The sequence below is a fragment of the Ascidia mentula genome, chromosome 5 (assembly GCF_947561715.1).
Source record: "Ascidia mentula chromosome 5, kaAscMent1.1, whole genome shotgun sequence".
In the NCBI taxonomy this organism is placed as follows: domain Eukaryota; kingdom Metazoa; phylum Chordata; class Ascidiacea; order Phlebobranchia; family Ascidiidae; genus Ascidia; species Ascidia mentula.
In genome coordinates this window covers 8,187,209-8,207,577 of record NC_138570.1, presented here as the reverse complement: position 1 = coordinate 8,207,577, position 20,369 = coordinate 8,187,209, and the positions used below count along the sequence as shown (strand labels likewise).

Below are 20,369 nucleotides of genomic sequence, written 5' to 3'. Positions count from 1 at the left end.
CATTTGAAATAACATGCCAAGTCTAATGAAGCTCTGTTCATATTTGTGTTTGGCCAATAGGCACAACAAGTGTTAGGCGACCATCGCCATCCCATATACAACTGCTGCTGCAATTCTTGGCAGGATCTTAGGTCACCATTTTGTCAGGCTTGTTGTTTTAGTATTTTATTGTTTGAGCCAATGGGAAATAAACTTGGATATGTTTTGATGTACAATTTAAACCATTTTTTTTGTTAATTTTTTTTTATCAGGTGGTTTATGAACAACCCTTTGTATATAAATGGCGCAACTATCAACTGAAATTAATGCAATGGGCCAATCTTTTTTGGGATGTAGCTGTATAAACATTTAATTGTCAATTTTTCATAGGGATCTTGTAAAACAAATACATGTATTAGGACCAGGACAACTGAAATACATGAAACTGCAAAGTAAGCAAAAAACAGGTTCCCAATCATATGTGTCCATCTACTTAACACAAGCTTTGCAAAGGCAAAAGCATGGAAGCATTGTTGGTTCCATTGACAAATCGAGGACAATTTGGATTACACACAAAAAAGTTTTAGTTGTTTGCAATGTATATCACCCTGTGCTTTTCAATGAGTTCAATGTCTCTTTCGAGTTGCTTCATCTCTGCCTCCATGCGTTCCTTACGATTTTTCTTGGGTGCTGTGTCAGTGACTACTGACAAACCTTGGTACTGGTGATGCAACTCTTCCCAGTTCTTTTTCAAGCCATTTATTATCTCATCCCTTTCATCACCAGTCAACTGCTTCATGGCTCCCTGCTTCATCCGTTCCTGGATGTAGGCATTATATTCTTCTTGCGCTCTTTGCACCTCTGCATTTCTCTTTTTCAAGTAATCTGGTACTTCTCCATAGTCACCTTTCTTTGTGTACTTTGGAACCAACCCTGATGGGTCCAGTAGACTGTTGTCTCCATTCCTTGTATCCACATATTTAGGGAGTGGTTTCTTGGTGACAGACATAATATTTTCCACAGCATTTGTATTAATGAAGTTTTTGTTTGTGCGAATTCCAAGAAGAGGTTTCTCATCATGTCTTGGCACTGGAGGTCTGCGAGTCATCTCATTTGAATATTCAAACTTACTTTTTTCAGGAAGTTGTGGCTCTTTTGAACGCTTTTTAAGAAAATCGCCTGGTGTCGGAACAGCCACTTTTGCTGGGCCCATGGTTTTGTTGGGCGATCTGTTTTGTTTCAGATCATCTTTGACATCTGTCTTAAACTTTGAATGATATCGCGGTGGCTGCGGAGGCTTTTCAATGGCTCTTGGAATAAGGTTGTAAATGCTTTCAACTTGGCCATCCATTTTCGCAAATTCGTTCTCTACAACTACGGGTAAGGTTGAAACTTAACAGCAAATCGCAGGATTAGCAAAGCAAACCTTTGAGTTAGCTTGTAACCATGGTAACGTAAACACCACCGTCATTTCGGCGAAATGAAATTTGGTTAAAACCGAAATTATTTCACGCATGAATGAACACGGCTTCAAACAATTGTGTTCACACAAAATAAGCATTAACTCACGAAAAAAACAAAAATGAGTTGTAATAACAAACATTTCAATCAGCAAGGTGTCCAATATTTGCAAAACAATATCTACACTTTAAAATTGCAATTTTTGAACACCTATAAAGTATATAACAACGAAATGGGTTTGACTGCGGTGTCGCTGTGTGAATCCCAGCATTCGCGTATTTTCGGCGCTGCATACAAGTGCCAATTTAATGATGTTCCGGGCCATAGGATTTTTTATAAATTGGTGTAGAATAGGCTTAGAACATGTAGATCACATTACAGTAGCGTTTTTTGAACACCTATAAAGTATATCGCAACGAAATGGGTTTGACTGCGGTCACGATGTGTGAATCCCAGCGATCGCGTATTTTCGGCGCTGCATACAAGTGCTAATTTAATGATGTTCCGGGCCATAGGATTTTTTAAAAATTGGTGTAGAATAGGCTTAGAACATGTAGATCACATTACAATAGCGTTTTTTGAACACCTATAAAGTATATCGCAACGAAATGGGTTTGACTGCGGTCACGCTGTGTGAATCCCAGTATTAGCGTATTTTCGGCGCTGCATACAAGTGCCAATTTAATAATGTTCCGGGCCATAGGATTTTTTAAAAATTGGTGTAGAATAGGCTCAGAGCATGTAGATCACATTACAATAGCGTTTTTTGAACACCTATAAAGTATATCGCAACGAAATGGGTTTGACTGCGGTCACGCTGTGTGAATCCCAGCATGCATGCGCATTGTTCGTCAAAGGCTTTGACTCAAACAGAAGGCAGTGAGCATTTGCGGCGCTGCATACAAGTGCCAATCTAATAATGTTCCGGGCCATAGAATTTTTTAAAAATTGGTGTAGAATAGGCTCAGAGCATGTAGATCACATTACAATAGCGTTTTTTGAACACCTATAAAGTATATCGCAACGAAATGGGTTTGACTGCGGTCACGCTGTGTGAATCCCAGCATGCATGCGCATTGTTCGTCAAAGGCTTTGACTCAAACAGAAGGCAGTGAGCATTTGCGGCGCTGCATACAAGTGCCAATCTAATAATGTTCCGGGCCATAGAATTTTTTAAAAATTGGTGTAGAATAGGCTCAGAGCATGTAGATCACATTACAATAGCGTTTTTTGAACACCTATAAAGTATATCGCAACGAAATGGGTTTGACTGCGGTCACGCTGTGTGAATCCCAGTATTAGCGTATTTTCGGCGCTGCATACAAGTGCCAATTTAATAATGTTCCGGGCCATAGGATTTTTTAAAAATTGGTGTAGAATAGGCTCAGAGCATGTAGATCACATTACAATAGCGTTTTTTGAACACCTATAAAGTATATCGCAACGAAATGTGTTTGACTGCGGTCACGCTGTGTGAATCCCAGCGATCGCGTATTTTCGGCGCTGCATACAAGTGCCAATTTAATAATGTTCCGGGCCATAGGATTTTTTAAAAATTGGTGTAGAATAGGCTCAGAACATGAAGATCACATTACAATAGCGTTTTTTGAACACCTATAAAATATATCGCAACGAAATGGGTTTGACTGCGGTCACGCTGTGTGAATCCCAGCATGCATGCGCATTGTTCGTCAAAGGCTTTGACTCAAACAGAAGGCAGTGAGCATTTGCGGCGCTGCATACAAGTGCCAATTTAATAATGTTCCGGGCCATAGAATTTTTTAAAAATTGGTGTAGAATAGGCTCAGAGCATGTAGATCACATTACAATAGCGTTTTTTGAACACCTATAAAGTATATCGCAACGAAATGGGTTTGACTGCGGTCACGCTGTGTGAATCCCAGCGATCGCGTATTTTCGGCGCTGCATACAAGTGCCAATTTAATGATGTTCCGGGCCATAGAATTTTTTAAAAATTGGTGTAGAATAGGCTTGGAACATGTAGATCACATTACAATAGCGTTTTTTGAACACCTATAAAGTATATCGCAACGAAATGTGTTTGACTGCGGTCACGCTGTGTGAATCCCAGTATTCGCGTATTTTCGGCGCTGCATACAAGTGCTAATTTAATGATGTTCCGGGCCATAGGATTTTTTAAAAATTGGTGTAGAATAGGCTCAGAGCATGTAGATCACATTACAATAGCGTTTTTTGAACACCTATAAAGTATATCGCAACGAAATGGGTTTGACTGCGGTCACGCTGTGTGAATCCCAGCGATCGCGTATTTTCGGCGCTGCATACAAGTGCCAATTTAATGATGTTCCGGGCCATAGGATTTTTTAAAAATTGGTGGAGAATAGGCACAGAACATATATGTCACATTACAATAGCGTTTTTTGAACACCTATAAAGTATATAACAACGAAATGGGTTTGACTGCGGTGTCGCTGTGTGAATCCCAGCATTCGCGTATTTTCGGCGCTGCATACAAGTGCCAATTTAATGATGTTCCGGGCCATAGGATCTTTTATAAATTGGTGTAGAATAGGCTTAGAACATGTAGATCACATTACAATAGCGTTTTTTGAACACCTATAAAGTATATCGCAACGAAATGGGTTTGACTGCGGTCACGCTGTGTGAATCCCAGTATTAGCGTATTTTCGGCGCTGCATACAAGTGCCAATTTAATAATGTTCCGGGCCATAGGATTTTTTAAAAATTGGTGTAGAATAGGCTCAGAGCATGTAGATCACATTACAATAGCGTTTTTTGAACACCTATAAAGTATATCGCAACGAAATGGGTTTGACTGCGGTCACGCTGTGTGAATCCCAGCATGCATGCGCATTGTTCGTCAAAGGCTTTGACTCAAACAGAAGGCAGTGAGCATTTGCGGCGCTGCATACAAGTGCCAATTTAATAATGTTCCGGGCCATAGAATTTTTTAAAAATTGGTGTAGAATAGGCTCAGAGCATGTAGATCACATTACAATAGCGTTTTTTGAACACCTATAAAGTATATCGCAACGAAATGTGTTTGACTGCAGTCACGCTGTGTGAATCCCAGTACTAGCGTATTTTCGGCGCTGCATACAAGTGCCAATTTAATAATGTTCCGGGCCATAGGATTTTTTAAAAATTGGTGTAGAATGGGCTCAGAGCATGTAGATCACATTACAATAGCGTTTTTTGAACACCTATAAAGTATATCGCAACGAAATGGGTTTGACTGCGGTCACGCTGTGTGAATCCCAGCATGCATGCGCATTGTTCGTCAAAGGCTTTGACTCAAACAGAAGGCAGTGAGCATTTGCGGCGCTGCATACAAGTGCCAATTTAATAATGTTCCGGGCCATAGAATTTTTTAAAAATTGGTGTAGAATAGGCTCAGAGCATGTAGATCACATTACAATAGCGTTTTTTGAACACCTATAAAGTATATCGCAACGAAATGTGTTTGACTGCGGTCACGCTGTGTGAATCCCAGTATTAGCGTATTTTCGGCGCTGCATACAAGTGCCAATTTAATAATGTTCCGGGCCATAGGATTTTTTAAAAATTGGTGTAGAATAGGCTCAGAGCATGTAGATCACATTACAATAGCGTTTTTTGAACACCTATAAAGTATATCGCAACGAAATGTGTTTGACTGCGGTCACGCTGTGTGAATCCCAGTATTCGCGTATTTTCGGCGCTGCATACAAGTGCTAATTTAATGATGTTCCGGGCCATAGGATTTTTTAAAAATTGGTGTAGAATAGGCTTAGAACATGTAGATCACATTCCAATAGCGTTTTTTGAACACCTATAAAGTATATCGCAACGAAATGGGTTTGACTGCGGTCACGCTGTGTGAATCCCAGTATTAGCGTATTTTCGGCGCTGCATACAAGTGCCAATTTAATAATGTTCCGGGCCATAGGATTTTTTAAAAATTGGTGTAGAATAGGCTCAGAGCATGTAGATCACATTACAATAGCGTTTTTTGAACACCTATAAAGTATATCGCAACGAAATGGGTTTGACTGCGGTCACGCTGTGTGAATCCCAGCATGCATGCGCATTGTTCGTCAAAGGCTTTGACTCAAACAGAAGGCAGTGAGCATTTGCGGCGCTGCATACAAGTGCCAATTTAATGATGTTCCGGGCCATAGAATTTTTTAAAAATTGGTGTAGAATAGGCTCAGAGCATGTAGATCACATTACAATAGCGTTTTTTGAACACCTATAAAGTATATCGCAACGAAATGGGTTTGACTGCGGTCACGCTGTGTGAATCCCAGTATTAGCGTATTTTCGGCGCTGCATACAAGTGCCAATTTAATAATGTTCCGGGCCATAGGATTTTTTAAAAATTGGTGTAGAATAGGCTCAGAGCATGTAGATCACATTACAATAGCGTTTTTTGAACACCTATAAAGTATATCGCAACGAAATGGGTTTGACTGCGGTCACGCTGTGTGAATCCCAGCGATCGCGTATTTTCGGCGCTGCATACAAGTGCCAATTTAATGATGTTCCGGGCCATAGGATTTTTTAAAAATTGGTGGAGAATAGGCACAGAACATATATGTCACATTACAATAGCGTTTTTTGAACACCTATAAAGTATATCGCAACGAAATGGGTTTGACTGCGGTCACGCTGTGTGAATCCCAGCGATCGCGTATTTTCGGCGCTGCATACAAGTGCTAATTTAATGATGTTCCGGGCCATAGGATTTTTTAAAAATTGGTGTAGAATAGGCTTAGAACATGTAGATCACATTCCAATAGCGTTTTTTGAACACCTATAAAGTATATCGCAACGAAATGGGTTTGACTGCGGTCACGCTGTGTGAATCCCAGTATTAGCGTATTTTCGGCGCTGCATACAAGTGTCAATTTAATAATGTTCCGGGCCATAGGATTTTTTAAAAATTGGTGTAGAATAGGCTCAGAGCATGTAGATCACATTACAATAGCGTTTTTTGAACACCTATAAAGTATATCGCAACGAAATGGGTTTGACTGCGGTCACGCTGTGTGAATCCCAGCATGCATGCGCATTGTTCGTCAAAGGCTTTGACTCAAACAGAAGGCAGTGAGCATTTGCGGCGCTGCATACAAGTGCCAATTTAATAATGTTCCGGGCCATAGAATTTTTTAAAAATTGGTGTAGAATAGGCTCAGAGCATGTAGATCACATTACAATAGCGTTTTTTGAACACCTATAAAGTATATCGCAACGAAATGTGTTTGACTGCGGTCACGCTGTGTGAATCCCAGTATTCGCGTATTTTCGGCGCTGCATACAAGTGCCAATTTAATAATGTTCCGGGCCATAGGATTTTTTAAAAATTGGTGTAGAATAGGCTCAGAGCATGTAGATCACATTACAATAGCGTTTTTTGAACACCTATAAAGTATATCGCAACGAAATGAACTTGTCCTAGGTGTATTTTTCTGAAATTTTGCTGAGAAACTTGTACTTTTCGATGTCTTCTATATTGTCAGACAGGCGACTAAATGAAAACCAAATTTGAAACCCGTCAACAAAAACAATGGAAGCGATGAATCGATTGAACAATTGCTCCCTTTGGTTTGGCAAGGATTATTTTTTTTCTTCCCGCAGACTTCGATCGCATAACCCTTTGACTTCACTGATAGTACAGTAAATTGGCAGGCCAGACAGCAGACGTGATAAAACTTAAAGGGTCGTAAATTGAAACAATGGAACAAGGAACCGATTGAACAATTGTATCCTACGAAGTGGCAAAATTTATTTTACTTCCCACAAGGTCCGAAACGTCAGAACTTGATTGATCAAGACGTGAACAAACTTGGAAGGACGCATATAAAAACAAAGGAAGCTGCGAACCGATCGAACAATTGTTTTGCGGAAAACTTTGGAAATTGATTTCCCTTCCCGCAGGTTTAGAAACGTAGCAATTGTTGCATCTTATGTGTTTCGATTTGCCCCCGTTGGGCTTGACCGGTCCAGTCAAATCGCCAATTTACTTTTCGATCTGTCAAATCATTTTTTTCTTTTTTTGCGAACACCCTATTAAAACTCGTGTGTTTTTAAATTCTGTCATCATATGAACAACTTACAACAAGTCAGCGAGTTGACTTTGAGAAGCTAGTTGTTATTTTTGCAGTATGGTCACATTCAGAGAAGTTATTTTCAAGATTTTTGTGCCATGTGTTGCTGGTAGCAATTTAAAACGCAGAGAGGTTGCAAAGGCGACCGACTGTAGTTTTCGTCCCTATGTTGGACAATGTTTTGGAGGTAAGTATGTCGTGGGTGAAAATTTGTTAAACCCCATGGCATGGATTTGGTTGTTACGCATTTTATTTTTTTTGGTCCAAGATTTTTTTTTCGTTTTATTAGCATTTCTTGTGTTTTACACACTATTTATGTTGTACTGTTTGTGTGCTATTGGCACTGGCTACATATTTAGCGTTGTTCTGCATGCATTACTACATGTACCTGGTCCACACAGAATTTATGTTAGACTGTTTTCTACTTCTAATTGTGCTCACCCGAGGCAGCCTAATCTAATATATGGCATAAATTGCACCGGCTTACGCAGTCTAATACCATCGGGTAAGTTAATGTGGTGTGTAACGCGCACTGGTGGTTCCAGATTTGTAACTTCCGAAGACAAAATGAACCTCATTGCAAAGTATTTGTCCATGCGTGGTCGTAAAAAATTTAGTAGAAACCAAGCACAAGACTTTCTCAGCAACTGTAATCTTTGGGAGGGTTTGCATTCCAGGAAACGCGTGAAACGGCTTTTTAACTTTTGTCGTTCTTTTCGCACGGAAATTAATACTTTATTACGTAAATGTACTGGCTTTGAATCCATGCCGTTTGGAAAACAGAATATTTTTTTTAGTGCTGTGCCGTCACTGGTAAAACATTTACACAGATATCCAAACACTTCAAAATTGCCGTGTAAGGCGGTTAATGCCACGTTGAAGTCTTGCAAAATTGCCCTAAGCACAAAAAACAAGCTTAAAGTGAACAGACTCTGGGTAATAGACCCGATGTTTCGACAATCTGTACAAGATTTGTATAACAGGTCAAAGGGATTTAATACTACACCAGTCCCAGTATTAAGTAGTAGTACCCCTTCACGTTCTGAAGATCTTTTCTGCATTTGCAAAACCCCTTATGATGGTAGATTGATGGTAGAATGCGAAACATGCAAACAATGGTTTCACCCTAGTTGTGTTTTTACAAGTTTGTCTGTTCCCGCAACACTTTCTGAAAAACAATGGAAACGTTCTCGCCTCGTTTGTCCAGGTGTAAAACTTTCCTCACCACATAGCTATGAGCACATGTTGGTTGAAAGTGAAAGCATGGACGGTTTAGTTGGTGATAGAGACCCAAGTTTATCTTCCTCAAGCAAACGTTGTAAGGTAAGTTTGTCTCCTATATTACCGGATGTACCTATTTCTCCAATTAGAAACACACTGGATAATTTGTCCAGTGAAATAACCTCTGAAACTTCCCCTAATGTAACAGAAACGTTTGAGGACGATATGGCAACAATTGTATATCGTGATTTACCTTTTGATGAAAATGCTGACGTTTTAAGTGAACTTGGGGGAATAAGTAACGAAACAAAGCAAAAGTTTCCGCACACAGCAGACGTCAATATAGATGGTGTGTTTGTTCTATCTGTGCAGGAATGGCAGTCATTAGTCAAAAATAGATCCGTCAACCATTTTGCTAACGATTTTTACATAGGAGTAACAATTAGGGAAATTCGCAAAATATACCCAGGCTGTGTTCCAAACGTGTCCAACAACTATCTTATGAGTTTTGATGGGGTAAAAGACATTACAAAGGAAGAAAAATGTTATAAAGAAGGTTGGATTAACTTTTATTGCGGTCACCGCAGATGTGAAGATTGTGTGTGTGGAGTCAGGTTTGTAGTAACGTTTTGGTCTTTTGTTGATAAAGTTGAAGGAAGGGTTAAAATATCAGGTAAGCGTAACCACCTACCAGGCTGTAAGAAAAGTAGACGAATAACTGGAATAATGAGGAGGAAACTTCGAAAGACATTGGTTCATCAAACCGCTGTCAAGCAGCATCGCACATTATTTAACACGCTTTATCCAGAAGAACGATGGCTGGGTGCCCATACGTACCTGCCTTCCCAATCGGTCTTGAACAATATAAAAAGCGAAACGTATCTCGGAACACGTAGAAGTAAGTTGTGGTTTATTAATTTGGATTGTTTGCGTGTCGTGTTGGCAAATCAAAATAAACCATTTATCAGGAACATTCGTTTACACCCTCCAGAAGTAACGCTATATTCCAATGCACAAATAAAAATTTTTAATCAAATTTGTGCCTTTGATATTGCGTACTTGGATGCGACCGGCAGCGTGCTTCGACGCATGGAAAGTTACTCTGATTTTCAAATATATACATTACTAATTCGAAACCCTAATAAGGGTGGGACACCGCTTCCAGTTGCAACTCACGTAACATCGAAGCATGATGCGGTAAACATCAGTCATTTTTTGGAAACATTTTTGTCGGATTGCTTCAAAATATGCAGCACCGTACGCAAACCAAAACTACTTGTTATTGATGGCTCGTTCGCTATGTGGAACTCCGCTTTAAAGGCATTTTGTCACGAAACACGATTGACCTTTTACAACCGATGTTACCGTATTGTTACAGGAGTTCCGTTGAAGAATGACATGCAAGAAACTTTCGTGCACAATTGCTATAGCCATGCCATGAAAGCAGCTAAAGTGCTATGCAACAAGTATAGTGAAAATAAAAAACTCCTGAAAACATACTTGTATTGGATTAATGCATTTTTTTGTTGTGTAACTATTTTTGAACTAGATAGTATGGTGGAAAGTTTTATAGTTTTAACCAATAACGAATCCACTTCATCATTAGTGGAACTTCATTTTAAGCGTTTAAAAGAAAAGGTATTTTCTGACCAAGCCGACTGCGACATTAACGAAGGCGAATGTTTTGTTTCTAATTCCGATTTTGTTTACACATCCAAGCATTCAGATAAACTGCAAGAACGCCAATCACCTTTTTATCTCAGATATCGAAGCAAGCTTGACTCCTACTTGAAGTCGGATGTGTCCCAGAAGTTCAATACAAGTACCAGTAAAAATGTGTATTACAACCCAACATTTTGTGCACGTGTAATAGAAATAATTTTGAGTAGAATTTGTGCTACATCAAAATTACTGCTGGGGGATTTATCCCGACATATAAACAAAGAAAAAACCACTTATCAACAGGAACAACTGTTTAATATGTACTCAAGTAAATGTAACTTGTTAAAAAATTGTAAACATCAGACCATTTTACAGAACAATCAAACGCAAGGAATAATCGAAGAGCATTTTGGTGACCTGAAATCAAACATATTAGACGGAAAAAGAGTTGCGCGATTAGATGAATTTGTCATTAAATATCATGAATCAATACTAATTTTACAAAAATTATTTGCAGATTCCATTACACATTTATATACCAAGCCTGGTAGACGTACAAATGTCACTTCGGATGCTGTCAAGCGTACGCAGGTGGTAGAATCTAAATTCAAAAAGAGAAAAAGAAAAGAGAAAAGTTTTTACTCTTCAGAAACGTTTTCTCAAAATCTGAAATACGCAAATAAGCCATGCGATTCCTCTCAAAAATTCGAAAAACTTATTGTCACCCCAGTTCTGCCACGTTTTACGTTTTGTCCAGATCACAGCGAAATTCATACATCGTGCAAAGATCTTGCTTACTATGTTTGGCATCTTATTCCATTTACTCCCACTTCTATTTTTAATACAGCTTTAGTCACGCCTTCTGGTGAGTCACTGTCATGGTTGGATTTGTGTTCGCTTTGCAGTAAACCTAGAGGTAAAACCTATATCTCTTTAACTCAAAATCCAATCAACACTCATAATGATGCAACGATTGGATGGTTAACCAATAATGTAGTAGATTGTTATATTTCCAGAACAGTCAGAAATGCTAATTCCGTACACCCTGGTAAGTTTGGTTTTCTTTCAACCGTATTAGCAGGTGAAATACTGAGTGGAAAGAAGTTCAAAAACATACGAAGGGCATGCCATGGAATGTTTTTTGGAGAAAAATTGTGCGAAAATATTTTCATTCCAACATTGTTCGAGCGACATTTTGTGGTTTTATGGTTTAAACAGGTTAATGGAGAACTGATACTTTTTAATTCAGCTCCGGGGTCCAGCAGACAATTATCAAGTTTAATTAGGAAAAACTTGATACCGATTTTATGCCTTTTCACAAGCAATGAAATCATACAGAAAAACAGCTCACTAGTTGAGCAGGAAGATTTGTCAAGTTGCGGCTTATGTGCATGTTTTACTGTTGACACCATTACAAACTATGTACTGAAGGTAAGTGAATTGGAATTTGTTGTTGCGCGCTTTCGCATTTGGATGTTATACGCGTTAGTTGAAGACTCTGCAAGTTGCAGCGACAAAGTTGCACTATTTTTGAAGAAAAATAGTTTGGTCCAGCTGGGTCTCCCTAATGTTCACAACAACTGTTGGTTAAGTAGTCTGTTTCAAGCAGCCCAATGTTTATTTGATGAGATTCCAGTGGCCACCATCGGTGAAACTTTACGAGAAAGAATCGCTAACTTCATTTGTCGCCTCTATCTCAAACAATCAGATAACAACTTGTACTTGCAGTTGGTCAAAGATGTATGTGGCGCACTTGGCTGGAAGTTGGGTCAGCAACAAGACCCAAATGAATTTTTAATGGTATTTGATTTTAGCTCTATTTTAAAATACTGTAACCTTAACATGTGTTTTCAGTACAAAACATCTGAAACTTGCCAGTCCTGTGGTAATGTTACCGAGTCAGTGCAAGAACAATCTCTACTGACGTTGCCTGTTGCCGATAACATTGCTGACAATAGTGATCTGGCCACATACTGTGATGCTGAGTTTCGAAACACGGCATTTAGGACATGCCCCTTTTGTCATAAACAAGCTACCACAAATATGGAAGGCCAGATCACTGATGTTTCGAATATATTGTGCATTGGACTTCACAGAAATGTGGATGGCCACAAACGAAAGAGAAGAATCGTTCCAAATCAGGTTTTACATATTTCGCAACATTTCTCTTTTCAGTTAGTGTCCGTTCTCGTGCACATTGGAGACAGTGTAAGCTCGGGTCACTACGTGGCGTATCAATTTTGTGAATCTGGTTTAACTGAATTTGATGACGCAGTTTTAAAACACGTCACTTGGGCTAGTGTTAAAGAAAGAATTCTTACTGGTTGTTGTACATTATTTTACAAAAGAGTTAAATCTAACCTTCACGATCCTAACCAGCAACCAAAGATTGTAATTCGTCGGAAGCGACGCCGCTTCAACGAAGAGGCAGCAAAATCAACCGAATGCCTGGTTTATAAAAATATTACTTTAAAACAACAAGTTAACGGTAAAGATGTTGAAATTTCGGAATTGGACGATTTATCTTCAGACATTAAAGATATCTACGATTTCGTTGCGAAACAGCTCAAAACAGTTCTTTTTCAGACGTTTGAACAAGGTCAGTTCCGGACAGATTGTTACCGCCTTTGTTTATGTTACCGGGAACACACTAAAAGCCTTATAATGTATAATCAAACTGTACGGCAACAAATATTATCGGCAAATGTCCATATGAACCTTTGGAGATTTGTAGAGTTCTCCTTTTGTCAACTCCTTATCCGACAACAACTCGTGGGGACACAAATTTTTCGAGAATCTATTGCTGATTTTGTGCTAAAACCTGAGTTGATCAGTAAACATACCATGTTGGGACATATAGTGTTGGACAAAAAGATAAAATCCAGGTTTATTTTGTGTCAAATACTCAATTTTGAGGCAGAAATTCTGTACGTAATGAAATTTAATAATTTTACGTACGAAGATGCCTCTCTTAAGCTTGGTTTTCCTGCACTGATGTACAAAAATCTATAAAATCCATGTTGTTGTGAATACTTTGTGTCGATTTGTGTTCATTCCCGTGACTGTATGTTTGTTGTATGAGACTTTTTAAAACTTCACCAACGTGAAACCAAAAAAAATATTTGTGTTGTTTGGGTCGTTGCATGCCTTAAGTTGTAGTAATCGTAATTATGCTGCGAATGTTTTGTTTTTGTGTTAATCTTATATTTTTTGCATTTGCCGCTAGGACAAACCTCTTGTACTTAAAATCGTTGTTGCGTTAATCAATGTAAGGCCAGATATGTTATTTTACCCAATAATTTTAAAGGCCGTGGTCTACTTATGCTAAAATCTTATTAGAACTTGCTTTAACTTTAAACTCCAACTTCAATCTGCCAAATAACTGTTTATTTGTTAAATCTTTAAAATAAATCCACTACGGTTGCCGGAACCTTGACGTGGTGTAGTGGCTTTAAACAAATACCGGCAAGTGACACAATATGTTTGAAAATTATTTTTGCAAAAGCTTATGTGACTTTAAACACAATTCAAAGCGTTTTTTACCGCCCAAAAGTATCCTTGTGTCCTTTTATTGAATGGTAATGTAAAATCATTTACATTAATTACAAAAATTTTGTTTGTAGTTTGCCAACCCACCGTCGTAGCTGCCCCACAAGTAGTGAGAAGCTGCAACACTATGGTTTCTAGCAAACGAAAAGAAAGATGAATTTTAAACAACTTGCCTGTATCGCAACAGAGGCCTCGTTGGAAGTGCGGCCGCACACAATGCCCCCAGGAATTTCTTAAAATTTTTTTTTAATGATGCTAAATAGCTGAGTATGCTGCGACGCACCATTGACGCCTTGTTAAATCCCCATTGGGCTTTGCTACGCCACACAAGATAAAGAATCGTCACTTAATCAATGAAAACGTTCACCCACATAATTCACTGTAATGTGATATCAGTTAAACGTCGACGTTGCCACTTAAAATTCATCCCACACATTTTCGAAACACGGACATATTCGGAAATACCTCCATTTGTGTTTTGAATGATTTTTTTTCGCAACATTTACATTGTTATGCGTGGGCGGAAATAAAAAAGGGGAGATTGTGATACTAAGAGGTATATTTAATCAACATAACATAATCGTTGAGATATATTTTATAGGTGTTAAAAAAACGCTATTGTAATGTGATCTACGTGTTCTGAGCCTATTCTACACCAATTTTTAAAAATCCTATGTCCCGGAACATTAATAAATTGGCACTTGTATGCAGCGCCGCAAATGCTCACTGCCTTCTATTTGAATCAAAGTCTTTGACGAACAATGCGCATGCATGCTGGGATTCACACAGAGTGACCGCAGTCAAACCCATTTCGTTGCGATATACTTTATAGGTGTTCAAAAAACGATATTGTAATGTGATCTACATGTTCTGAGCCTATTCTAAACCAATTTTTAAAAAATCCTATGGCCCGGAACATTATTAAATTGGCACTTGTATGCAGCGCCGAAAATACTCTAATACTGGGATTCACACAGCGTGACCGCAGTCAAACCCATTTCGTTGCGATATACTTTATAGGTGTTCAAAAAACGCTATTGTAATGTGATCTACATGTTCCAAGCCTATTCTACACCAATTTATAAAAAATTCTATGGCCCGGAACATCATTAAATTGGCACTTGTATGCAGCGCCGAAAATACGCTAATACTGGGATTCACACAGCGTGACCGCAGTCAAACCCATTTCGTTGCGATATACTTTATAGGTGTTCAAAAAACGCTATTGTAATGTGATCTACATGTTCCAAGCCTATTCTACACCAATTTATAAAAAATTCTATGTCCCGGAACATCATCAAATTGGCACTTGTATGCAGCGCCGAAAATACGCGATCGCTGGGATTCACACAGCGTGACCGCAGTCAAACCCATTTCGTTGCGATATACTTTATAGGTGTTCAAAAAACGCTATTGTAATGTGATCTACATGCTCTGAGCCTATTCTACACCAATTTTTAAAAAATTCTATGGCCCGGAACATTATTAAATTGGCACTTGTATGCAGCGCCGCAAATGCTCACTGCCTTCTGTTTGAGTCAAAGCCTTTGACGAACAATGCGCATGCATGCTGGGATTCACACAGCGTGACCGCAGTCAAACCCATTTCGTTGCGATATACTTTATAGGTGTTCAAAAAACGCTATTGTAATGTGATCTACATGCTCTGAGCCTATTCTACACCAATTTTTAAAAAATCCTATGGCCCGGAACATTATTAAATTGGCACTTGTATGCAGCGCCGAAAATACGCTAATACTGGGATTCACACAGCGTGACCGCAGTCAAACCCATTTCGTTGCGATATACTTTATAGGTGTTCAAAAAACGCTATTGGAATGTGATCTACATGTTCTAAGCCTATTCTACACCAATTTTTAAAAAATCCTATGGCCCGGAACATCATTAAATTAGCACTTGTATGCAGCGCCGAAAATACGCGAATACTGGGATTCACACAGCGTGACCGCAGTCAAACACATTTCGTTGCGATATACTTTATAGGTGTTCAAAAAACGCTATTGTAATGTGATCTACATGTTCCAAGCCTATTCTACACCAATTTTTAAAAAATTCTATGGCCCGGAACATCATTAAATTGGCACTTGTATGCAGCGCCGAAAATACGCGATCGCTGGGATTCACACAGCGTGACCGCAGTCAAACCCATTTCGTTGCGATATACTTTATAGGTGTTCAAAAAACGCTATTGTAATGTGATCTACATGCTCTGAGCCTATTCTACACCAATTTTTAAAAAATTCTATGGCCCGGAACATTATTAAATTGGCACTTGTATGCAGCGCCGCAAATGCTCACTGCCTTCTGTTTGAGTCAAAGCCTTTGACGAACAATGCGCATGCATGCTGGGATTCACACAGCGTAACCGCAGTCAAACCCATTTCGTTGCGATATACTTTATAGGTGTTCAAAAAACGCTATTGTAATGTGATCTACATGCTCTGAGCCTATTCTACACCAATTTTTAAAAAATTCTATGGCCCGGAACATCATTAAATTGGCACTTGTATGCAGCGCCGAAAATACGCGATCGCTGGGATTCACACAGCGTGACCGCAGTCAAACCCATTTCGTTGCGATATACTTTATAGGTGTTCAAAAAACGCTATTGTAATGTGATCTTCATGTTCTGAGCCTATTCTACACCAATTTTTAAAAAATCCTATGGCCCGGAACATTATTAAATTGGCACTTGTATGCAGCGCCGAAAATACGCGATCGCTGGGATTCACACAGCGTGACCGCAGTCAAACACATTTCGTTGCGATATACTTTATAGGTGTTCAAAAAACGCTATTGTAATGTGATCTACATGCTCTGAGCCTATTCTACACCAATTTTTAAAAAATCCTATGGCCCGGAACATTATTAAATTGGCACTTGTATGCAGCGCCGAAAATACGCTAATACTGGGATTCACACAGCGTGACCGCAGTCAAACCCATTTCGTTGCGATATACTTTATAGGTGTTCAAAAAACGCTATTGTAATGTGATCTACATGCTCTGAGCCTATTCTACACCAATTTTTAAAAAATTCTATGGCCCGGAACATTATTAGATTGGCACTTGTATGCAGCGCCGCAAATGCTCACTGCCTTCTGTTTGAGTCAAAGCCTTTGACGAACAATGCGCATGCATGCTGGGATTCACACAGCGTGACCGCAGTCAAACCCATTTCGTTGCGATATACTTTATAGGTGTTCAAAAAACGCTATTGTAATGTGATCTACATGCTCTGAGCCTATTCTACACCAATTTTTAAAAAATCCTATGGCCCGGAACATTATTAAATTGGCACTTGTATGCAGCGCCGAAAATACGCTAATACTGGGATTCACACAGCGTGACCGCAGTCAAACCCATTTCGTTGCGATATACTTTATAGGTGTTCAAAAAACGCTATTGGAATGTGATCTACATGTTCTAAGCCTATTCTACACCAATTTTTAAAAAATCCTATGGCCCGGAACATCATTAAATTAGCACTTGTATGCAGCGCTGAAAATACGCGATCGCTGGGATTCACACATCGTGACCGCAGTCAAACCCATTTCGTTGCGATATACTTTATAGGTGTTCAAAAAACGCTACTGTAATGTGATCTACATGTTCTGAGCCTATTCTACACCAATTTATAAAAAATCCTATGGCCCGGAACATCATTAAATTGGCACTTGTATGCAGCGCCGAAAATACGCGAATGCTGGGATTCACACAGCGACACCGCAGTCAAACCCATTTCGTTGTTATATACTTTATAGGTGTTCAAAAATTGCAATTTTAAAGTGTAGATATTGTTTTGCAAATATTGGACACCTTGCTGATTGAAATGTTTGTTATTACAACTCATTTTTGTTTTTTTCGTGAGTTAATGCTTATTTTGTGTGAACACAATTGTTTGAAGCCGTGTTCATTCATGCGTGAAATAATTTCGGTTTTAACCAAATTCCATTTCGCCGAAATGACGGTGGTACGTAAACTCGCATCAGCCATACACACCAGACAGAACAAATACATTTTTATATATTTTTTGTTATTATTCCATCATGAACAAAATAATTCGTGAATTACGCAAGGTTTTCAAAATATGTGGAAATTTGTTTGTAGTTGTTTGATATTGCGATATTTTTTTTGTTTGAATTACACCGTTTTTCGCATAAACTTGTTTTTTAAGAATGATGCAAATGGGTGAATATTGTCAAAAGGAATAAAATAAAATTTCAATAAAGCTTTTTCTGTGCCGCACATTTAAAAAAATAATAATTTACCGAATTTTCCACGCTTGTTGCCTTGGCAACGCGTCGACCGGGAATTACCCCAAAAAGTCTTGATTGGTATTGTTGTAATGTTGTACCACTTTAGGTTTCTTTTGCACGGATAAACATGGTTTCTTCCAGGCCTAAGTACTATACCTCAAACGAAGTTTCACTTCATAACACTCTTAAGGACATATGGGTTTCGTACCTCGGAAAGGTATACGATTTAACACCGTTATGTCAGGAATACGAAGGTATGAAAAGTTAAAAAAAATATACATAAATACTGATATTACTTACCCATTTGATAGGTGACCTTCTCCTGAAACCAATTATTGCAAGTGCAGGAAAAGACATTTCTCATTGGTTTGACAAAAAGACTGGTGATGTAAGTTTTTTGTAAAGTTATATGCAAAGATCTTTATTCGTTGTTTCAATCTTTATTTTTTTTACATTTAGATTCGAACACACATTGATCCATCAACTGGAATATGTAAATATTATGCACCCCATGGGAGGTTTGTCCACATTCCACCACCATGTCCAACATCAGATTGGGCAAATGACTTTGGTCGGCCTTGGTGGAAGGACAACAAATACGAAGTGGGAATTTTAAGTGTCAAGACCAGGGTGATAAGGATCATAAACACATTAACATCACAAGAACAATCAGTTGAGGTATAAGAAAACAGAAAATAAAAATTTAGTGTGTGTACTTTGCATCAAGAACTGTTCAGATTGGATAGTTTGTAATTTGCGAGTTTTTTTGGTGAGCGTTAATTGTATGAATTATCAGAATGTTTTGCTAATGTTAAGACATTAGCTAATGTTTTTGTGCGGATTATTAGCTAATTTTTGCATAATGATTTTATTTTCCAATCTGGACAACTGTTGAGTCTTCATAAACATCAAGAATTAAAATTTTCTGTTTCAACATTTCCTAGTGTCCAAAAATAAACTACTAAAAACGTAAATAACAAAAAAAAATTGTGACAAAATGTACAATCAGTGTTGAACGGAAACCTTTGTTTGGCAGTAAAAGAATGTTATTCCTACAAAACATTGATATAATTCTTGTTTTTGCGAAACCTTAATATGGAGTCAGTTTTCATTTGTTGATTTAGTCAGTTTATGATTTATAGGTTGTGACAAAAATGTAATTTAATGAAAGAAAGAATTCTTGTATTTAACCTCACTATAATACCTTGCTCTTACCTTCTTTGCAAAATAGCAAAAAATACTATTTTTGTTTGGTTTCTTAAATTTTGCTTTTTATATGCATGATTAATTGCTTAAATGATGTTATTCAAAATTTTTGGCAATTGTTTTTCAAAAAAAAATGCCCCTTACATACCTATGTTGGCAACTTTTTCTGACCAAAAATTTAAAAAAAATGTGTCTACAATGAATTTTTCTTTGAGATAGGTTTGCTCTGAAGAAAATATGCATGAAATTCTTCAGCGATATTTAAAGTACAATGCCCATGCAGCAAGCTATACATGGAAATATGATGGCATCCCACTTACAATGGATAAATCATTAAAAGATAATGGTTTGGAAGATGAAGATGATGAATTTTATGAACTTGGCATGGACGCAGAACTTTGGACACCTGCCATTCATTTGTATTTTAATGATGATTTAACAGAAGCCTAGTTTGTTTTTCTGTGCAGTTTTAGTGGATTTGTTGCAGACATATTGTTTTTTTATGTGAATATATTTTGTACATGTTGGAAGTCTGTTTTCATTTCTCATGGAAATCTTGACGTTCAAATTTACTAGATAGTTGCCATAGCACCTGGACATGCAAACGCACATAAAATTTACGAATGACTCGTTTTTGGGACCCTTCTGCAGCTGGCGATACGTTCTGGCTTTAGGTTTGTTTGTCACTAATAACGTCGATAGCGTGTTGCGCGACACCAGGAAAACATGGTAATTAATTGACTATGACATATTTTTACAATTTTAATGCTATAAGAGTCCTTGCAAAGTGTGCTGTATTTTGTTGCTCTTTACGTCAAGGGTTCGGACGTTTTCAGCACATTCATAAACGTGGTGTCATGAAGGAAACCCCGATTACATTTTTCATTCCCTGTGCGTTAATAAGTGCAGTGGCAACCATG

At 38.2% G+C, this 20,369-nt stretch overlaps 2 protein-coding genes across 2 annotated transcripts; one reads left to right on the top strand and one right to left on the bottom strand.

Moving 5' to 3' along the window:
• Nucleotides 1-156: 156 nt before the first annotated feature.
• On the bottom strand, nt 157-1,421 carry LOC145902641 (enkurin-like). Its single transcript, XM_082990688.1, has one exon. The coding sequence runs from the start codon at nt 1,328-1,330 to the stop codon at nt 563-565; it is 768 nt and encodes a 255-aa protein (XP_082846814.1). The 5' UTR covers nt 1,331-1,421; the 3' UTR covers nt 157-562.
• A 16,910-nt stretch (nt 1,422-18,331) lies between these two features.
• Nucleotides 18,332-20,323, top strand: LOC145904050 (cytochrome b5 domain-containing protein 1-like). Its single transcript, XM_082992271.1, has 4 exons — nt 18,332-18,497; nt 18,555-18,631; nt 18,703-18,921; nt 19,669-20,323. The coding sequence occupies exons 1-4, from the start codon at nt 18,371-18,373 to the stop codon at nt 19,897-19,899; spliced, it is 654 nt and encodes a 217-aa protein (XP_082848397.1). The 5' UTR covers nt 18,332-18,370; the 3' UTR covers nt 19,900-20,323.
• The last annotated feature ends 46 nt before the right edge of the window (nt 20,324-20,369 follow it).